The sequence below is a fragment of the Narcine bancroftii genome, chromosome 10 (assembly GCF_036971445.1).
Source record: "Narcine bancroftii isolate sNarBan1 chromosome 10, sNarBan1.hap1, whole genome shotgun sequence".
NCBI classification, from domain to species: Eukaryota; Metazoa; Chordata; class Chondrichthyes; order Torpediniformes; family Narcinidae; genus Narcine; species Narcine bancroftii.
Genome location: NC_091478.1, coordinates 70,874,311 through 70,895,210, shown reverse-complemented (window position 1 = coordinate 70,895,210; position 20,900 = coordinate 70,874,311). Strand labels below are relative to the sequence as shown.

Here is a 20,900-nt window from a genome sequence, read left to right as displayed (position 1 = left end):
CCTCTTCTATTGCATATTTCCTTTGAATTACATTGAAAGAAAACAAGCTTAATTTTACCCCATATTCATTGCTTTGCATTTAAAAATGCTTATAATCTACATTGTACATAAATAGTTATATCATAGGATATAGTTGCTTTGTGTGAATTTTATATTCACAGTTTTATGTACCATTTGCAACAAAATCTAATCAATTTATTCAATTTAATTTCTTCATATTAAAGGGAAGGATTATTTCCTATCAGACACATTCATCATGAGGCACGATTGATGTGATTTCATTGGTTTACACAAGCAATGAAAAATCAAATATTGGCAAAATTAATTTTAATGGATTTTGTGGCTGATTATATTTTCACATTTTTCAATTTAATGCATAATTGCATCCTGAAATATAAATTAAATAAGGTTTAAAAAATAATTTTACTTTCATTGGATTTTATATAGTTTGCATGTTATAATTGTAAGTATTGCCTACATTCAGAACTGTTTCTGTTTCGCAAGCAAAATGCAGATCAAATTATTCTATTTTTGTTGGCAATTACTTTTAGCTGACTGGGCCATGTTAAATTTAGTGCAGTGACATCATATCCATACTGACGTGTACAATTAATTAAAATTTATCTTAAGTAGATGGCATTCAAATTTGAAATGTCAAAATTGCAGGTTTTTGAATAAAAATGCAATCAGCTGCTTCAGCAGAGGTTGTAGGTTGAGAAGGGTGGCATGGTCACACAACATTAGCTTCTCATACAGCTCAGCACAAGTCATTACTCTTCAGTGACAGTTTCAAGAGACCATTTGAATTTGCCATGGCTACCTTCTTTTAAGAGAACACTTTCCTGGTTGCAGAAATTGCTTTGTACTTCTGCCTTCGGTACTTGACACATGCGACATGTCCCATTGTGTCACTTTGAACAATCTGCACTAGGTGGGAATATAGCTTTGATGAATTTTTTATAGCAGTTTTTAAGGAAGGTGTGGGCTGTGAGATTTTTATGCCATAACCTCTATTCTTAGTTCATTTTCATAAAGAAATATGATATCTTGTTCTGCCCACACCTTAATTTAGACATTTCCCTAAGGAGTTAAGGACATGGGGAAAGAGGCTGATGAGGAAATCACCGCATGGTGTGAGCACACAATGGCAGTGACAAATTGTGCTCTCTTCTAGTTACTTTAACTGCTATCATCATTGTGTTTTTGTTCTTTTAATGCAGGGTAGTCTGATGTGTGAGTTATACTAATTTAGACAATAAAAATTTATAAGCATTCCACATTTTAAAGATGTCCGCCACAAATTCATTAGCACCCCTGTGTGCTTGGTAAATCATGAACCTTGAAGGCAAGCCACCCTGCTGAGGTGACAGAGCATTTTACAATCTATGCAGACAGGTTCTGCTGCAAATTACTATCTACCCTCATAAGTATTGCAGTTATAAATATTTAGAAGCTTACGTGCTTTGAGGGCTAGAGTTGACAGAAAATGAAAAAGAAACCTTGATTGCTACTAGGAGGCTATGTGTGTATTCCTGATTCATCTTAGCAATGGTTCTTTTCAGACAAAGCTATTTCATTCTCGTGTTCTGGTGCTATGATATGAGCAATCAAGTTGAAATGTGGGGGAGCAAAATTATCAGCCCATATTTGAAGCTCGAATGTGACAGCTCTGAAAATGTTAAATTCAAGTATATATCACATATTTAGGAAAACAATTATACAGGCACTGAAATCTGAAATATAGAGGTTTTTTTAAAATTTTATAGATTGAACTTAAATAAACAACATTTTTAGTCCTGAATTGGAAAAATCCAGTGATTTATTGAGTTCCCCTGATAATTTTTGTGCTGCAGGGTGGAATTGTCTAGGGTTGACTTAGCAATATTTTAATCATTCTTTGATTCTAACGGATAGTATTTAATGCTAATTCCTTCTTTCAAGCACGAGTTACACAGCTAATGTGTTGTTTCTCAACTCAGTTCAGTACAGTAATCTAAATTGGTATTGGAGTGGAAGAATTGTGATTTTATTTATATGTGTGTATATAAAAATATATTAATGTTCATATATTTCACCTCTTGTCTCAGCCATTGCTTCCAAATAGCCTAGGATTTAGAAACAATAGTGATGCCTAATTGTGAATCAAGCTTGACTAAACACACCTGAAGTCAATTAGAGGCGAATTACTAATACTGTCAGAAGTTTCATTAGTTTTCCAAGTTCCTGTTAGGAAGAAGTTTAATTGTCGATAAAAAGTCAATAAAAATAGCAGGAAAAAATGCATTCTAGTTTCATTAAAAATTAAGATCGATCAATGATATGGTTTATACAAAGTATGTTAGGCAAATGAACTCAAAATTTTCTCAGTATAAATGTCTATAAATTTCTCAGGATTAAGCACATCCTCATATTTAAGGTTCAATGTTTCTTTATTGTCATGTACATTAGTACACAATATGTTTTCCTTTGTTTGCCTTGTAAAGGCACACAAAGAATCGCTATTAGTCCAGCACCCCCAACCGGTACATTGGCAGTTTAACGAACCAGTTCAGAATAGCGTTTTTGACATTCACACTGCACCAATGTTAACCAGTTCTCTACAGCCTTTCACACTCACCACCTGGCATACCAGAAAAAAGGAGTACGTATCCTCCAGTGGTAATGACCTGTATACACCCCTGTCCCTTTTACACTGGGCTAACCTGGTTTTGAATTGGCAATGATACACGTGAACTGGTAGATTGGCAGTTGATTACTGGGTTAAAGTGCCAGTGTGAATGAGGCTAGAGACATGAAGTGTACATGAATCCCACCTCCTCCTCCAATGCCACTGCCTCCTGCATTCCCAGAACTTTCATAGCTGCATGGAGGTTACGGGAATGCAGGAGGCAGCAACAGAGAATCCAAGTGCTAGGCATCCAAGCCATGGAATTAATTCCCTGGTTCTGAACCCCCCCTCATGATTGGGAGGCTGTAACACCTGAGGCTTCCCCCTTTACAAATGTAATTTCACCTATTCTATCTTAGCCTTGATAAAGAGTTTTGACTCATCATTAACTATTTCTACTCATGGAAGGTGCCTCACCTGCTGAATTCCTCCTCCAAAACCTGACATTGAATTGGAGGTAGTCAACAAAAGCATTGTTAAATGTATAGATTTTAATGAGCCAAGGGTGGAAAGAGACCTGAAAAGGTGGAATTTCAGAGGATGATTATGTGCCTGTTAATGGTTGCCTTTAAAATCTGACATTCCCCAGAGACCAAATTTGAACAGTGTAGATTTCTTGCATATCACAATAAATTGATGCATATCTTAGAATGAAAATTGGGTAAAATTATAATAAGGCTTTCCAAGTCACTATTATTAGAATGTAGAACAGTATAGCACTGGAACAGGCACTTCAGCTCACCACATCTGTGTTGAACAAGATGCCAGTCAAACTAATCCCATCTGTCTGTACATAGTCTGGATCCTTCTTTTCTCTGCCTGTTTGTGTCTGTCTAAATGTCTCTTAAACGTTGCTATTGTATATGCTTCTACTACCTCCCCTGAAAGTGTGTTCCAGATACTTAGTACTACCTGCATAAAATAAAACTTGCCTCGCCCAATTCCTTTAAACCTTCCTCCTCTTACTTTCAATCTATGCCCTTGAGAATATGACATTTACACCTTGGGAGAAACACTCCAGCAATCTACTTTGTGTATGCCTTTCATAATTTTATATTCTATAAAGTGATCCCTCAGGTTCTGATGCTCCAGAAAAATCCAAGCTTGTCCAACCTTTCCTTGTAGCTAATATATTCAATCCAAGTAATATCGTAATTAACCCATTCTTCACCCTTTCAAAGCTTCCAAATTTTCCCAGTAATGTGGTGACCGGAATACTCTAAATGTGGACTAACCAATGTTTTATACAGCTGCAACATTATTTCCCAACTCTTATACTCAATGCCGTGACTGATGGTGAACATGGTCTTATTCCTACTTTATGTCCCTATCTACCAATGTTATAATTTTTAAGGAGCTATGGACGCACCCAAGATCCATTCACAGAGTTATTCCCCCCCCCCACTGTTTCCTTATCCACCTATTCCCTCCTGCCTGTGAGACTATGCTCCACCCACCCCTCTCCCCCACCCCCACAATTTTGTTCAGGTGCCAGCCTACATTTCGCTCATGCCTTGATGAAGGGCTCAAGCCCAAAATGTTGGATTTGTATCTTTATCTTTGCTATATAAAATACATTGTTTGACCTGCTGAGTTTCTCCAGCATTGTGTTTTTACTTTTATCCCTCCATATATCAATGTTCTGAAGGGTCCAGCCATTTACTGTAAGCTTTCTTCTTACATTTGGCCTTTCAATATGTTACATCACACTTGTCCAGATTAAAATTTGTCTTCCCAAATTTCCAAAGGATGAACATCCTGCTGTATCTTTTGACCATCTTTCTCACTATCCACGGACCCATGATTGTTGTCTCCACTGAACAGTGCTGTAAATTTGCTACCTTTTTATGGTATATATTAAACTTTTTGCTGGTCACCATTAGATAAGGTGATGAATCTGATTATTCTAATTGTTCTGATCCATAAAAGAGAGTTTGCAAGATTCAATTCCTATCATGACCTTGTGATGGAGAGGGCAATTTAGGGATCCCTTTTCCACCAGCTTTCATCCACTGTTACTTCTTGGTCCTTGATTTACTTGCATTCCTACATTTTTTACCTCTTGTTTCTTTCTGTGTGGTGGCTATAAGTGCTAGACTCCACTTCAGATAGGAATACTGGTCAGATGGTAACTGGAGAGAGAAGCAAAGCCAATGGGGTAGATTTTGCTCGAAATTCAATTGAAATGTCTGATATTGCTCAGAAAAATCCTAATCTTACTGGCTAAGCCGTGCCATTAGCTTTCCCTCTGCGTGTTTTGTTTATTGTGTTTAGCAATATTTTATTTATTCAAACATACCATATGCTTTTAAGTTTATCGTCTTAATTGCAATATTTTAAAAAGAACATTATATTGCTTTCAATAGTTTTGAAGTTACTGATATTCAGAGGTAATAAAAAAATTTTTAACAGCTTTCAGAGTTTGCAGAGCTGGACCAGTTTTTATTATCAGTCAAAGTTTTGAGGGCACATTTACTTCTAGACCACCCTCTTGAACAGATTACATTGCTTGAAGTCCTGGAGCCAATCAAAGCCTTTCAACTCAGCTCCTAAACAGATTTGACAGACAAGATTAGCTTTCTAGATGGTAAACTAGTATCAATGTTTTATAGCAATGAGTGGAGGAACTTGGCAAAACTGAAGCAAATTTTTCAGCGTGGTAATCTTTCATTAGAATTGGAAAACGTCACAGGCAAGTGCAGAGAAAAGGAAACTTTGGAGGAAAATGATGAAAGAACAAAAGAGAACAATAAGAATTAAAGTGGAATTTCACAGGAGAGGCTGAATAACAAAAAAAAAGTAAGAAACAAAAGGCTGTGAATGCTGGAATAAAAAGAGATAAAGAAAAAAGAGTAAAATGCTGGAAATGCATCACAGGTCAGGCAGCATAAGTAAAAAACGAAAATAGAATTCACCTTTCAGGTAGAAAAGCCATCAGAATTGATTAAAAAAGCCCAGCATTTTCTATTTAAACAGTGAAAATGCTGATGATAAGGGGACAAGTAAAGAAACAAATGATGTAGGTATAAATGAAAATAGACTATTCCTAGAAAATAGAGGAATGGAAAGAATCTGAAATTGTTGAACTTGAATGTTTAGTCTGGAACACAATGAAATGCCTTATTGACAGATGAAATGTAGTTTGTTGATTTCATGTTGAGTTTTTGTTTGGAGCAAAATAAGAGTCTGGTCAATGCGAGGTGGGGTGGGGGTGTGGGGGGAGAGAATTGAAGTGGCAACTGATCATGTTCGGTTTTATGCTTACAAAATGAAAATAATATTCTGCAAAGTAATTGCCTCTTCTACACGTGGAAAAATAATTGTGAGGAATGTAAGAAAATTCATTTTTCATCTGGAAAGGGGTCCTGGGCAATTGAAGGGAAGCTGTTAATAAAGGACTGATTTATTGTGCTTCTGTGGGAAGGGTAGAAGTGTTGGGGATGGTTAAGGAGTGAACCAAAATGCAGACATAATGGTCCTTCAACCATGCCAAAAGGGGAGAAGTAAAAATGGCTTTGTGGTGGCATCTTGCTGGAGATAGTACAAGTAGCTGATGGTACATTGAATGTGTAAGGTGGGTTCAAGTAGAATCCCCACAATAGGTCTAAGAGCAAGGGAAAATGGAAGGACAAGAGATGGAATGGACAGATGGAAAAAGTGCACTGTGGAAAGCTTACTGACGAGTTGTATCGTGACTTGGTTTGAAAATTCTAGTGCCCGGCAATACAGAAGGCTGCAGAAAGTGGCAAACCTAACCAAGTCCATCATGGGCATTGAACTCCCATCCATTGAAAGTATCTACATGAGGTGCTGCCAAAATTTTGCAGCAGTCATTGTGAAAATAGTCAGTGTAAGAGTGGGACTTTGAGGCTTTGGGTTGCTGCTATCTGTGAGGAGTTGGTAGGTTCTCTCCATGTCTGGGTTTCCTCTGAGTGCTCCGATGTCCGCCAAAGTTCCAATGTCGTATGTGGTTAGTGGGTTAATTGCTCACGTGGGTGTATTTGGGCAGCGCAGGCTCATGTGCCGGAAGTGCCTGTTACCATGTGAAAACTTTAAACTAAATTAAATGATCATATTGCCATATTTTCTACCATTTAACAACATTTGAAGATCTACTCTTATTATTCAAGTTCAAGTATTAGAAGAAGACAAAGGAAATGCCTAATAGCAATCAATGGACTGAGATTACATGAGCTGCTCATTGCAGCAGAGCATACAACTGGGTGCTCGGCCATTCTCTAGTCATGGAAATATACTCCTTTGGATACTGCTGGGGTGTGGGGGGGGGGGGTGGTGGATAACCTATCTAAGCCATGCAGTAGTAGTCAGACCAATAGCACCATGGTCAGCTCTGAGCCTCAGAAGGGAAAGGTGAAGTCAGGTTGAGCAACATTCATAGGGGACTTGATAATCAGGGGATCAGGTAGGAGCTTCTGTGGCCGCAAGAGACTCCAGGATAGTGTGTTGCCTCCCAGGTGCTCAGGTCTAGGATGTCTATGAGTGGGTGCAGAATATTCTTAGGGGGAGGATGATCAGCCAGAGATCGTGGTACATATTGGAACCAATGAAATTGGCAGGAATGGGGTAGAGGTGCTGCAAAGCAAGTTTAGGGAGTTGGGAGAGAGGCTGAAGAGCAGGACCTCCAAAGTGGTAATCTCTGGATTACTCCTGGTTCCATGAGTTAAGGAAGGTCAGAACAGAATGATAGTGCAGACAAACATGTGTCTGAGAAGATTGTTCAAGGAGCAGGGTTTCAAGTTCTTGGATCATTGGAACCTTTTCTGGGGAAGGGGTGACCTGTATAAGTGGGACGGGTTGCATCTGAACTCGAAGTGAATCAATATCCTTGCAGGGAGGTTTGCAATGCTGTAGTGGGGGGAGGGGTGGTAGGCAGGGGATTTAGAGTAGATTTTGCACGGGATTTAAAGTAGATTTCACAGGGGGTTGGGAACCAACGTAAAGAAGCAGAGAAACATGCAGTTAACACACAAGAAGGGATAGCTAGTAAGGAGTTTATGTGAAGAACAGGCAGATAGGACAAAATGGCAGCCATGGGAATGCATTGCAATGCCATAGGGACACAGTCTAATGTAATAAATAAAGGGGTAAATGTTTTGTATTTAAATACAAGCAGCATAAGAAATAAAATGGATGACCTTGTAGTACAGCTTTACATAGGCAAGTATGATATTGTGGTCATCACAGAGTTGAGGCTAAAGGATAGATGTCATTGGGAGCTGAAAGTTCAAAGATGCACAGTGTATTGAAAGGATAGGCAGATAAGCAGAGGGGGAAGTGTGACTCTGGTAAGGAACAAGATTCAATCATTCAAAATAGATGACATAGGATGAGAAGATATAGAATCATTGTGGGTTGAGTTAAGAAATGGCAAGGGTAAAAAGACACTGTTGGCAGTTATATACAAACCTCCAAACAGTAGCCGTGATGTGGACAACACATTGCAACAGCAGGTGGAAAAGGTGTGTCAGAAGGGCAATGTCATTTTAACATGCAAGGAGATTGGGAAAACTGGTTGGGACTGGATCTTAAGAGAGATTTTGTAGAAAGCCTACATGATGGCTTTTTAGAGAATCTTATTGATGAGCCCACGAGGGGATTGGCTCTAATGGATTGTGTAATGCACCAGAGGTGATTAGAGATCTTAGAGTAAAGGAGCCTTTAGGGGGCAGTGATCACCATATGATGGAGTTCAAATTGAGATTTAATAAGGAGAAAATAAAATTGGATATGTTGGTATTTCAGTGGAGTAAAGTGGAATTACAATGACATGAGAAAGGAACTGGCCAAAGTAGATTGGAAGGAGGCACCAGTAGGGAAGATGGCAGAGCAGAAATGGATGGAGTTTCTTGAAGAAATGGAAAAGATGGAAGATAAATAAACTCCAAAAATGGAAATATTTATTTCCATTTGTATTCTTTCCTCTTCCTCTCTACCCCCTTCCCTCTCCATTAACAGACCCATCCCTCCTCCCCTTGCTTGCTGATGTGTCATCCCTCCCTTATCCACCTATTACCTCCTGCCTTTGGGTCCCTGCCCCTCCCCCCAACCATTTTTTCGGGCTCCTGCGGACATTTTTTCATACTTTGATAAAGGGCTCAAGCCTGAAATGTGGGTTATGTATCAGAAGGGCAATGTCATTTTAACATGCAAGGAGATTGGGAAAACTATTGTCTTTACTGCATAAAGTACACTGTTTGACTAGCTGAGCTTCTCCAGCATTGTGTTTTTACTCCAAACATGTTCATTTGAGGAAGAAAAACAGGATGGCAAGGTTTGAGGTGGTCAAAATGAAAAAGGACGGTTTAAAAAGCTACGGTCAGACGGTGCCCTTGAGAAATGTAAAGGAAATGAGGATGAACCTTTCAGGAGTGCTGAAAGGTGGTAGAAAATCTCTTTGATGAGCAAGATTAAGGAAAATCCTCAGGCAATTTAAAAATAAACATGCATCAAAAGCCTGAGGGTAACAAGAGAGAGAGAAGGGTCAGGACAAAGGAGGAAAGTGAACAAAATACTAAATGAGTACTTTGCATGAGTATTCACTGAGGAGGAGCACATGGGGGAATAATAAGCAGGGAGGGATGTGCTAATATTCAGGCCATATTGACATCAAAAAGGAGGTGGTGTAAGGTCTTCTGAAGAACAAGGTAACTAAATGAGATCTATTCCAGATTATTGAGAGACAGGAGAGGATATTGCAGGGATCCTGACAGAGCTTCTTGTCTCCTCTTTAGATACAGGCAAGGTCCAAGAGGATTGGAGAATAGTCAATATTGTTTTCAGGACATTATAGGCCAGTGAGTCTTACAGCAATGATGGGGAAATTATCAGAGAAGATTCTTGGGGATAGAATTTACTCATATTTGTAAAAACATGGAAGTCAGCAAGGCTTTGTGGAGGGAGGCTACATTTTACAAACTGAATTTTTTGAGAATACGGCAATGGATATTGTCTACATGGGCTTCGTTAAAGCATTCAACAAGGTCCATCCAGGTAGGCTGATTGATAAGTTTGCCAGTTTGAGACCAAAAGGATTTCATACTGGCAAAAAAATAATACCCTTGTGTTGCCTTTAAAACTGATCTTTTCTGTATTTCCTGAAATATGTTTTGTAATTTTCTCTATCTCTGCCCTAATTGACTATTGTAACAATACTCTGTACACTTGTCTTTATAAATGTTTATTCATTTGTTTATTGAATTTTATCATTAACTAATAAAATTTGTTATCATTGCACACCTGCTATATGAGTTGGATTACCCAAAAAGCTTTGTACTCTATTTTATGAGAATAAAACAGTTGAGAAGATTAAAGCACCTCAGATCCAAGGAGACTTAATAGATTACATTGAAAATTGGTTTGCACTCAGGAGACAAAGAATAATGGTGGTGGGTGTCATTCTGACTGGAAGGCTGCGATGAGTGGTGTTCCACAGGTGTCATTGATGCAATCAACATCACTTATGATTTACATTAATAATTTGGCCGAAATGTAGATGAGCTGATTTGTAAATTTGCAAATGGCACAAAATTGCCAGAGTTGTGGATATTGAAAAAGGTTGTCAAAGGATGTAGCAGATCAGATGGAAATATGGGCACAGTGATGGCTGATAAGAGTTTAATCTGGACAAGTGTTGCACAATGGTGGATGGGTAAAGGGGAAAGTATACTCTTAGGAGCATGGATGTACAGTATAGAGGGATCTTGGAGTGCAACTCCATAGATCCCTGGAAGTGGCAACACAAGGGATATAGAGAAGAAGTACAGCATACTTGCTTTTATCAGTTGGGGCATTGAGTGTAATCACTGCCAAGCCATGTTGCAGTTGTCAAACTTTGGTTAGGTCACATTTGGAGTATTATGTGCAGCTCTGGTTAGCGCAGAACAGGAAGGAGTCTTTGGAAAAGATACAAAGATGCATGGATTTGAGATTATTGACACTAGAAAGTGGTCAGATAAACTTGGATTGTTTTGACTGGAGCATTAGAAGCTGAGAGGAGTCCTGCTGGAAGTAAATAAAATGATGAGAAACATTGATAGAGTATATAGTCAGAGTTTTTTTTCCCAGGGTTGAAATGTCATGTACTAGAGAAGATAGATTTAATATAAAAGAGGCAAGGTTCATTTACACAGAGTGGTAGATGTTGGAGGTCCCTGCTGGGAATGTGTAGAAGTAGATGCATAACAACATTTAAGAGGCATTTAGACAGGCATAAGATCAAGCAAGGAATGGAGGGATATAGAATATTTGCAGACAGATGGGAGGCTTAATTTTGGCATCATAGTCAGCAGAGAGATTGTGGGCTAAAGGTCCTGTTCCTAAGCAGTACGGTTTTGTTTTCTATGTTTATGATACATTTTGATACTTTCTATTACTAATATTAGACTCATGAGTCCGTGGTTACTGAGCTATACTTATTTTTAACGAGACTTTTAAATATTCTTCAGTTACTGGGCTACCTCACATCTAATTTTAAAAGAAGTGTTTGATTTACCATTCTTCAGTCCTCTGATATTATAAGGCCATAAAATCCAGGAGCAAAATTAGGCGATTTGCCTCATCGAATCTGCTCTGCCATTTGAGAGTCTATAATCTCCAAATTTGCTTCCATTTAAATAGTTCAGAGCTACTTTTTTAAATATTGCATAATTACTGATTTTTTTGAAAAAAGCACATCCATCCAATCAATTTAATATAGTAAAACCCTACTATCCAGTACCAGCAGGGATTTGTAAATGCCTGATGAGTGAACTTTCTGGTTACTTGAGATTGTGTGTTGCGTGATTGGCGAACTGACTGGTGGGGGGTGGGTGGGGGGGGCGATTTTTTTTTCCCTATTTCCGCATTTTGCTCGAGGTTGCCGGTTGATTGAATTCTGGATAATGGGGATTTGACTGTGCATTTCAAAATTAATTTTTAGGGATACTTAATACCTTATTATAGTAAACAATTTCTGATTGCATTAGTAAATTTTAAGACCATTTTGTGTAATATTACCATAAACTTTACTCCATAGAATCAGAAAAGTATCCTGCATTAAGGTCACGAAATGTAAAAAAAATCAACAAAATAAAAGGTTATGAAATAAAAATTAAACATTTGATTTTTTTTATACTGTTCAAAAAGCTTTTACGCCAAGTTGTGCACCAGGTTAGGACTAGGGTGTCGAAATTTGTTGCGTATCCTTCAACAAACTAAACTTTTAGCCACCACGGTCAACGACATGGTGAGTATAGCGGTTAACTCAACACCATTACAGTGCCAGCGATCTGTGTTAGAATCCACTGCTGTCTGTGAGAGTTTATATGTTCTCTCTGTGACCTGTGGGTTTTCTCTGGATACTCTGATTTCCTCCCACCCTCCAAAACATATGGGGGATGTAGGTTAATTGGGCTATTTGAGCTGCATGGGCTCATGTGCCAGAAGGGCCTGTTACTATGCTGTATGTCTAAATAAAAAACAATTAAAATTAATTTAAAGGCATTACAAATTTAAATTATGATCAGTAAAGCATAGTTGTCTATTCTACCATTTTAACATTTTTATTTATTTTGCTATGTTGATAGGCTAGAATATTCATTATTGCAGTTTGGATCAAGTTTCTGTGGAAATGGTAGAATTTAGGGCAAATTTTGATTAATATAAAGTGCAACATGAACAATAGTATATACAGGTAATTAATTCAAACAGCACTGATTTGAGAGATTTTTAACATGATATTACTAATCATGTTGAAGTGTTTTTTTTTAATTTCTGAGAAATTTTACAGGTCTGCAGTTTCATTTTATGAGCTTTTTGTCTGACATTGTTTCAGTGTAAGCTATTCTAAATATTGCCAGAGTGGCTGTTTTCAAATATGATAGACCATGAAACCACAGATGAAATGTCTGAATCCCTAAATTGCTGGTGATGTGTATAATACCCAAGTTTTATCTTGCACTTTTTTTTTGCTGTGTTCTTCTAGCTCTTTTATCTTAATTTGGTTATGTAACCATTGTGGCATTTTGATGCTGATCGAAGTATTTAATGACGGGTTTCAAATTTTTAGCCTCACAATTAAACATTTCAGTATCTCATTTCAGTAAAGTGAAACAGTTTATATTTGTTTTTGCTCTATTAATTTCATCGGTTTATATTTAAGATGTAAGCTTAATTTTAGTTGTCATATGAGGAGTGTGGAAGATATAAATGCAGACCAAATAACATGGCGGCAGTGAAAGCTGCTTTAAGCAATTACAGGAAGGCAGTGGAGATGTGAAATGATGTGGTGATTTTTCTTGGTAATTGCCTCAGTGATCGTCTTTGATCACAGGAGAATAAAAGAGATATGCATAGTGACTTGACATCAGCATTTTATGTGAGAATGCACCATGTCGCTTTGTGCAGTTTTACATCACCACTGTTGACCTGAAACTGAGATCCATCTCATTTTAATTGAGGTAAAATGCTGCTGCAAAACAACAGTTGTTTATAATCATATATAATCTATTAAAATATGAAAAAAAAACACATTTGATAGAAGGTGGAATGCCTCATTTAGCACATTTTTCTTGTTGCTTCTTTGTTAACGTGGATTCAGCAATATGTACAAGGTTCTAATCTTAGCTGCTGTTCTATTGATTTGAAGCAGACCGTAGCCTCAGGACACTACATAGATAGTAATGAAAGGTAAATGATCTATAAGCCACCTGGGTCTTGTCCAGTGCATCAAAGCTTTCATAGGTAGGGATGGAGATGGGTATTTTGTACAGATAGGTTTGCTTTGATCTTTGCTGATTTAGAATGCAACTTTAAAATCTTCATTTTCTACTGCACATTATTGTCAATTGAAATGAGTATTTCACAATGGGAGTATTTTAATGAAGATAAAGGACTTCCATTTTTATTGGACATTGTATAATTTTTATTTACATAATATATATATACATACAGTAGTCAGATTTACATTGTCATCCTTTGAATTTATAATTTAGCACATAACATTATTATGAATAGATGTGAAATACTTTGATTTATTTCTCCTGCTGTGTTCTTTTGTTACATTCTGGTTATATTCCACGACTATTTATAATTTAGATTGAACTGCAGGAAAACTTGTTTGCTATATGGACAACTAAGCACATCAGTGTTTGTGGTACTTGCTATAATAATCAACTATGCTTTGTTGTATTAATAGAAAACCTAGACCTAAAAAAAAATTACACTGGTGTCTTTAATTTTCACAGGAATAAGTAATCATTATATGACATTTGCCATGCAGAGATTTGGGTCTGGTTTGAATGGGGAGAGTAAAGCTATTTCTGGTTCATGTTAGATTCTGACAGGAAGAAAATCATATTCACTGCTTTGTACAGTCATAGAGCTTTACAGCAAGGAACGGGTCCATGTCGACCAAGCTAGCTATCTGAACCAGTCTCATTTGCCCATTTCTCTTGACTCTTCCTTCCCATGTACCTCTCCAAATGTCTTTTAAATTATATAATTGCACCCATTCCTACTCTCGATCCAAAAGTTTCCCCTCAGTCCCACTTAAATCTTGACCCTCTCGCTTTAAAGCTATGTCCTCTAGTTTTAGACTCCTTAACCATGGGGAAAAGACTGATTTTTCACCAGATCTATACCTCTCATGATTTTATATACCTCAATAATGTCACCGCTCAACCTACAATGCTTCAAATAAAAAAGTCCAAGCCAATTATAACTCAAATCCTCCCGCCCTGGTAGCATCTTTGTGAATCTTTTCAGCATATTTTCTAGTTTAATGTCATCCTTCCCACAGCAAGGGGAAAGTAACGGCTCAATTGTAGTGGCCTGACCAACATGTTGTACAGCAGTAACATAGCATTGCAACTCCTGTACCCAGTGCCCTGACTGATGAAGGCAAACACACCTTCTTCATCACCATGCCTACCAGTGTCTTTCAGGGGAAAATGTAATTGCACCCGCAAGGTCTCTCTGTTCTGCAACATTCCTTGAGCCCAATCTTTTATGGTTTATATCCTTCCTTGCTTTGAGTTACCAATGTGGAGCAACTCACACTTATTTGGATAAACTTAACCTGGAATTCCTCAAGCAATTACCCAGTTAATCAGGACCCCATTGTAATCTTAGATAACCTTCTTCACTGTCCAAAAAGTCATCAGTTTTAGTGCCATCCACAATTTGATGTATTCTACATGAATTTATTGTGTGCAAAATTTCTTAGGATCTCAAAACAAATAGAATGCAACAGATAACAATGATACACCACATACTGAGCAGAGCCATTTTTCAATTTTTCCTATGAATTCATCCAGTCACACTCCAGTGGGGCACTTCAATTTTAATCTGATCTTCTATTTTCCCTTCCAAAGTGGATGACCTCATGTTTACTAACATTGTTCTCCATCTGCTAGACCCTGGCCCACTTACTCAACCTATCTATATCTCTCTGTAGTCTCGCCTCATCCTCTGCACAATTTCCTTTTCCACTGGTGTCATCAGCAAGCTTGGATAAGCTATGCTCTATTCCCTCTTCCAAATCATGAGCAGTTGTGAGCCCAGCTTTAAACCCTGCATCACTCCACTTGCCTCTGATTGTCAACCGGAGAAACATTCATTTATCCCAATTATTTGCTCTCTGTAGATTAACCAATTCTATATCCATGCTAATACATTACTCCCAACTCCATACATCCTTATCTTATGGATTAGTTTTTTTCTGGTCGTATTGAATACCTTCTGGGAATCCACGTGCACAACATCCACCTATTCCTCTCTATCCACTGTGTTCATTATTTCTTCTAAGTACTCCAGTAAGGTGTCAAACAGGACCTGCCCTTCCTGAATCCATGCTGCATCTGGAACCAATTATCTGGAAATATCCTATTATTTAATCTTTGATGGTAGCTTTAATCATTTACCAGATGATGGATTTGAAGCCAACTGGCCTAACTTTTGCCTTTCTAATCCTTACGTATGCTTCCTTCTTCCTCTTGACTGATTTTTCCACATCTCTTGCCAACCATAATTCCTTTATCCTATCCTTTCCCTGTCTCAGTGGAACAAACCTATCCAAAACCTATCCAGAACCTCATGCAAGTAGATCATAAACATGCTCCTAATTTCTGCTGTGCATTTTTCTGAGAATGTCTTTTGCTAATTAACACTATCCAATAGCAAAGTAATTATCCCTCTCTCAATTAAGTATTTACCCATATTCTCTTTTTCTCTCATTTTCCATAGGTATGCTAAAGGTTGGTGTATTGTGGTCAATATCTCCAAATTTCTAACCCATCAAAAGTTCTGTCATCTGTCCTGATTCATTTCCTGGTACTAGATCCTGAATGGTCTCCCTTCTAGTCTGCTTGTCCACATACTGTGTCAGGAATCTTTCTTGGGCACTCCTCACAAATCCTAACCCTTTTGTACTCAGGAGGTGCCAGTCAATTTTGGGGAAGTTGAAGGTACCCATGACAGCAACCTTATTATTTTTGCACCTTCCTAAAATCTGCCTACTTATGTGCTCCTCATTGGCCCTTAAGTATTTTGGGTGCTGATAGAAAACTCCCAATTGGTCACTTCCTGTTTCTGACTTCCACCTACATTGACACAGTAGATCAGCTATTCATAACTGGAGCCTTACAGCCCCCTGTGGGCTATAGTACATTTAAGTAAAAGCCTTGTTTTGTTTCATCTCCTGTAACGTAAATATTTTTTGTTTTTATGTAGTCAGGAGGAGAGAAGTACGGTAAAAATCAAAACTTTGCTGCTTCACAGTGAAGGGGGCCCATAAATTTTGAGCAGAGTCCTAAGGGGGCCATAGCCAAAAAAAAGGTTGAGAATGGCGGCAGTGGATGTTCCCTCCACAATGTCATCCCTTTCTGTAGCTATGATACTACTATTCCTCTCTTTTACCTGTCTCCCTATCCCTTTTGAGACATCTAAATCCTGAAATGGCAAGTCTCCAAACCTGTTCTTGGACAGTCAAGTCTCCATCTCTGTGTTCATCACCCTTATACTTTATACTTCTCACATTAAAGTAAATACATTTCAACCCATCCAATTGACTCTATTTATGCCCTATCTATTGGCTATCCTTCCTCACAGTCTCACTGCACATTGTATCTAACTTTCCACCAATAATCTGGGTAATCCACAGTGAGGAGGTCATCAACTTTTCTTTAGAGTGAAATGGAAGACAAAGAAATTTTGGAGCAAAAATATCTTGGTTTATTTCCCCTGCAAATCAGCTAGCATTTGGTAAGAAAGACAAAACTCAGTTGATGTTATAGACGAATGATCTTGCATCAGAATTAATCATGTATGTCTCACTAATAATTCTAACAGAGACTAGTTTCTTTATTCTCTCGCTGACATTTAAAACAATTATATAACCTGGTCAAATGTGATCTGCACCCCATCATGGACTTTCTCTCACCATACTCTTCCTTTCTGTAACTTCAAGCATGCTCATTTTCTCATTTTTATATTGAAGATCCATTGACCTAAAATAGTTTCCTTCTCTAAAGTTTATGCCTAAAATGCCCTGTGCTTCAGGTATTTTCTTTTTATGTTTCAAATTTCCAGCAACTGCAGTGTTTTAATTCAATTAAAATGATGGATTTAGATCATTATGTTACACAACTTGCCATGCATTCAATTTTTAAAAAAAATTAATGGCATAGGGACATTTAGTTGTTGAGACTTTGGAAATGATCTGTAGGAAGCTCATGGCCTGCAAAATATTCTTTATTATGATAATATGTTGTACGTTATTTCTGGTATTATTTCAAGATGGGACACTTTTAATTTTTGCTACATGAACGTCTCATTTAAATTTATTTCAATATGTCAGTTAAATATATTTTAGAAAAAATATATAGCTGAAATTTCAGCCATATATCACAGAATGCAAAATATGACTATTGCACTTGCAAAATGTCATTATTAATTAACCTCATTGATATATTTTTAATTCTGATGTTAAAGGCATAATATTTATTGAATGTTGGAAAGTTAATAACAATTATTTAAGCATATGAACTTAAATATTGCTGGAGGTATAAGCTGGAGTATCCATTATACTCTTTACAATATTGGTATTAGGGATGATAAACAAAAAAAATTACTTAATTTTTTTTCAGTAATTCCTCAATGATATATAATTATTGCTCAATCGATTTTGAAACTGCACATAGCTGATAGTTAGAAAGTGGACATACTACCTCTCATAACTTACACACAAACCAGACAAATCCTTTAAAAAGTGAACCTTGTTGAAAGTGCTGGCAGTTCACGTCAAAATATATTTATTTCTGTTCACAGCTTGGAAGTCCTCACAGTACACAACGGAACCAAAATGTGTCCTTCGAAGCCAATAATCTACTGAAAATTGAGGTAATAAAAGTATTTCAATCTTTCTTAAAATAGGAGAGAATAAACTGAATCACTATAACATTCCAGGATATCATGTGTTTCTGCAAGTCAAATTAATTATAGTCATTGTGCACAGATGCTTGTCAGGAAATTATTCTTAATTTTACACTTTTGCCCCTGAAGAGCATATGTGCTAATTACAGATGGATTCTTTTATAATTCTGGTGAAAATTAAATTATCTACATTTTTTTAATAATTCTTAATCCGAGACCTTGTTCTTTTTCTTGATAGCTCAAATATTGTGAACAGAATGGCCTTGAGTTTAATTATCTTTTGACTGTATTGTAACCAGAATGACATCTGGGAAGACCATGAATTTAATACATTATGGTAGAATAAACAAAGTTTATCAGGATAAAGTGGATATTTCCAATGGTAGGGAGAGTTTGGGACCAGAGGGCACAGTCTCAATACAAAAATATGCCTTAGAACAGAGATGTAGAGGAATTTCTTTACCCAGAGGGTGGTAATTCTGTTGAATTCGTTGCCACAGTTGGTTACAGAGGCCAAGATATTGGATATACTTAAGGTAGAAGTATGGCCCTGTTAGAAGCCACAGCACATTTAAGATGGGGGGGGGGGGGTGGGGTGGGGGGAACGGACTGAAATCATAAATATTTTTAAGATTTCTAGGCAATCAGTGGAAGTGTGATCAAGTGACCTGTGTTAAATGGCCAGAAAGTTTTTAAAAGTAAGTACCATGTAGCAGAGAAGTCATCAAGAGAGCCTTCTGAGTGGTCAGGCTTTTGCTCAAGGCTTTGGAGTGGAGCAGCAAAGGTTTTTGTAGTGGGTATATAAAAGTATCCAATTAGAGGTAATTAAATAAAGTAGGGAAGCAGGATCAGGTGAAGTGTTGTAGGGGAGCAGGTGGAGCCCGTTTTGGTTTCTGATGAATGCATCTGCAGAATTCAGGTTCAAAATTGATGACCTGGAATCTGAGCTTCCAACACTGTGACACATCAGGGAGGGGGAGAAGTACCAGGACACTGTTTCAGGAAGCAGCTATGCCCATTAGAATAGTTGCCTCAAATTCTGCCTATGGTCAGGGTCAAGAGGTGGTGACTGTGAGTGAGGTAGACAAGTGGGATTCAAGATCCATTGCTGGAGGAGCTTCAACCCTTGATCCTATTTCACAAGTCTGAGATTCTTACTCCTTGTTTGGATAAAAGTGGAAGCTGTAAGGATGAGCGACCTAATAATTAAATGTATAGCTCAAAGTTTAGTATGGAAGAAGTGGATTCCAGTTCATGAGAAATTGGTGCCAGTATTGAGAAAGGAAGGAATTGTTCAAAAGGGATTGGCTCCATCTGAACTGTAATGGTACCTAGATCCTGGTGAATCTCATGATTAGAATTGTGGACAGGGCTTTAAACTAAATAGGTGGGTTCAACAGATTGGAGAGAGATGTATAAAGTAAAAGAGAAGAGCATGGATAAAGAAAAAGCAAAAGTCAAAAAAGAGAAGGTCAAAGTATATAAAGGTATATAAAGGTCAAATGCAAATGTTGTGTATGCACTCACACATTTAAGACTCGGTGACGAGATGCTTCCTCATCCTTTACTTCTATTAGACTAACATGGCTACTGACACACACATACATATATATATATATATATATATGTATATGGAAGGGTGACATCATGACGTGGGCATCATGATGTCCAGCAGAGGGTGAGCTTATACCCAACATTTCTCCCCCACCCCCCTCCTTCCCCGTGCAATAAATGCTGACTGGGCCCCTTTGAACTAATAAGATTACACCGGGCCCTTAACTACAAGTAAGAATTAGAATGTATCTCATGAGTAATTATAATTATAAAAGGGAAAATATTTAATAATAATCAGGGCACATAGTCCTTAAAGCGTTCGGGAGGTCTTCTATCTCTTTTGGACTGCCTGGGCGTGTTTTGCTCTGTTGGTCTTTGTTTGGGACCTGCAAATAGTCAGGTCGGCAGTTGAGTCGGGGGCGACTGCCCGCCTTCGCTGACCTTCGGCACTTCCCATCTTCGCTGCCCTCCTGGCTCTGTGTCTCGGTTATTGGACTCCTCAATGTACTCCTTGGCTCCGCGACCATCTCTACCCCAGGATTAAACTAAGAGGCTTGTTGTCTGTGATCAGGGTGAATTTTCTTCTGTAAAGACATTGGTATAATTTTTTTTTACACAAAAAATTATGGCCAATGCTTCTTTTTCTAGTTGGGTGTAATTGCATTCGCTTGTGGTTAATGTTCGAGAAGCATACGCTACTGGTTGCTCACCTTTTTCTGTGATTTGGAATAATACCACTCCTAGTTCCACTGGTGAAACATCTATGGCTAGTGTAACTTCTTTAAGATCGTAGTGGATCAGCACCTTATTTGTTGACGTTAGCATTTCCTTTACTTGATTGACTATGTTCTTAATTTCTGTGTTCCAATACCACATTTGATCTTTCTTGAGTAATTGGTTCAGTGGGCTGCATAGTGTAGACATATTAGGAATATATTTTCAGTAATGATTAACAAGCCCTAAGAAGGACTGTAATTCCGATTTGTTGGTTGGGTATGGGCCTTATGAACGGCTTCTGTTTCTGCTTGATTCATTCGCACCCCCTCGTGGTCAATTGTAATCCCAAGATATGTTATTAAGGGGCTCATGAAGACACATTTGTCCTTTCGTAATCATATATTAGCCTGTTGTAGTCTGGTTAAAACTTTTTCAAGGTTTTGTAAGTGTTCTCTGTTGTGATGATGATATCATCTAGGTAACACCCAACTAGGAGTCCATGTAGTAATTTGGCCATTGTTGCTTGAAAAAA

At 37.8% G+C, this 20,900-nt stretch overlaps 1 protein-coding gene across 9 annotated transcripts in view; it reads left to right on the top strand.

Moving 5' to 3' along the window:
• The window catches only part of LOC138744724 (polyamine-modulated factor 1-binding protein 1), a 640,882-nt gene that overhangs the window by 231,276 nt on the left and 388,706 nt on the right, over window positions 1–20,900 (top strand). For all 9 annotated transcript variants that reach the window (XM_069901308.1, XM_069901306.1, XM_069901305.1 and 6 more), the window contains one exon: window positions 17,993–18,064. In XM_069901308.1, the coding sequence (XP_069757409.1) occupies window positions 17,993–18,064 (72 nt within the window). The remainder of the gene's footprint in view (window positions 1–17,992; window positions 18,065–20,900) is intronic.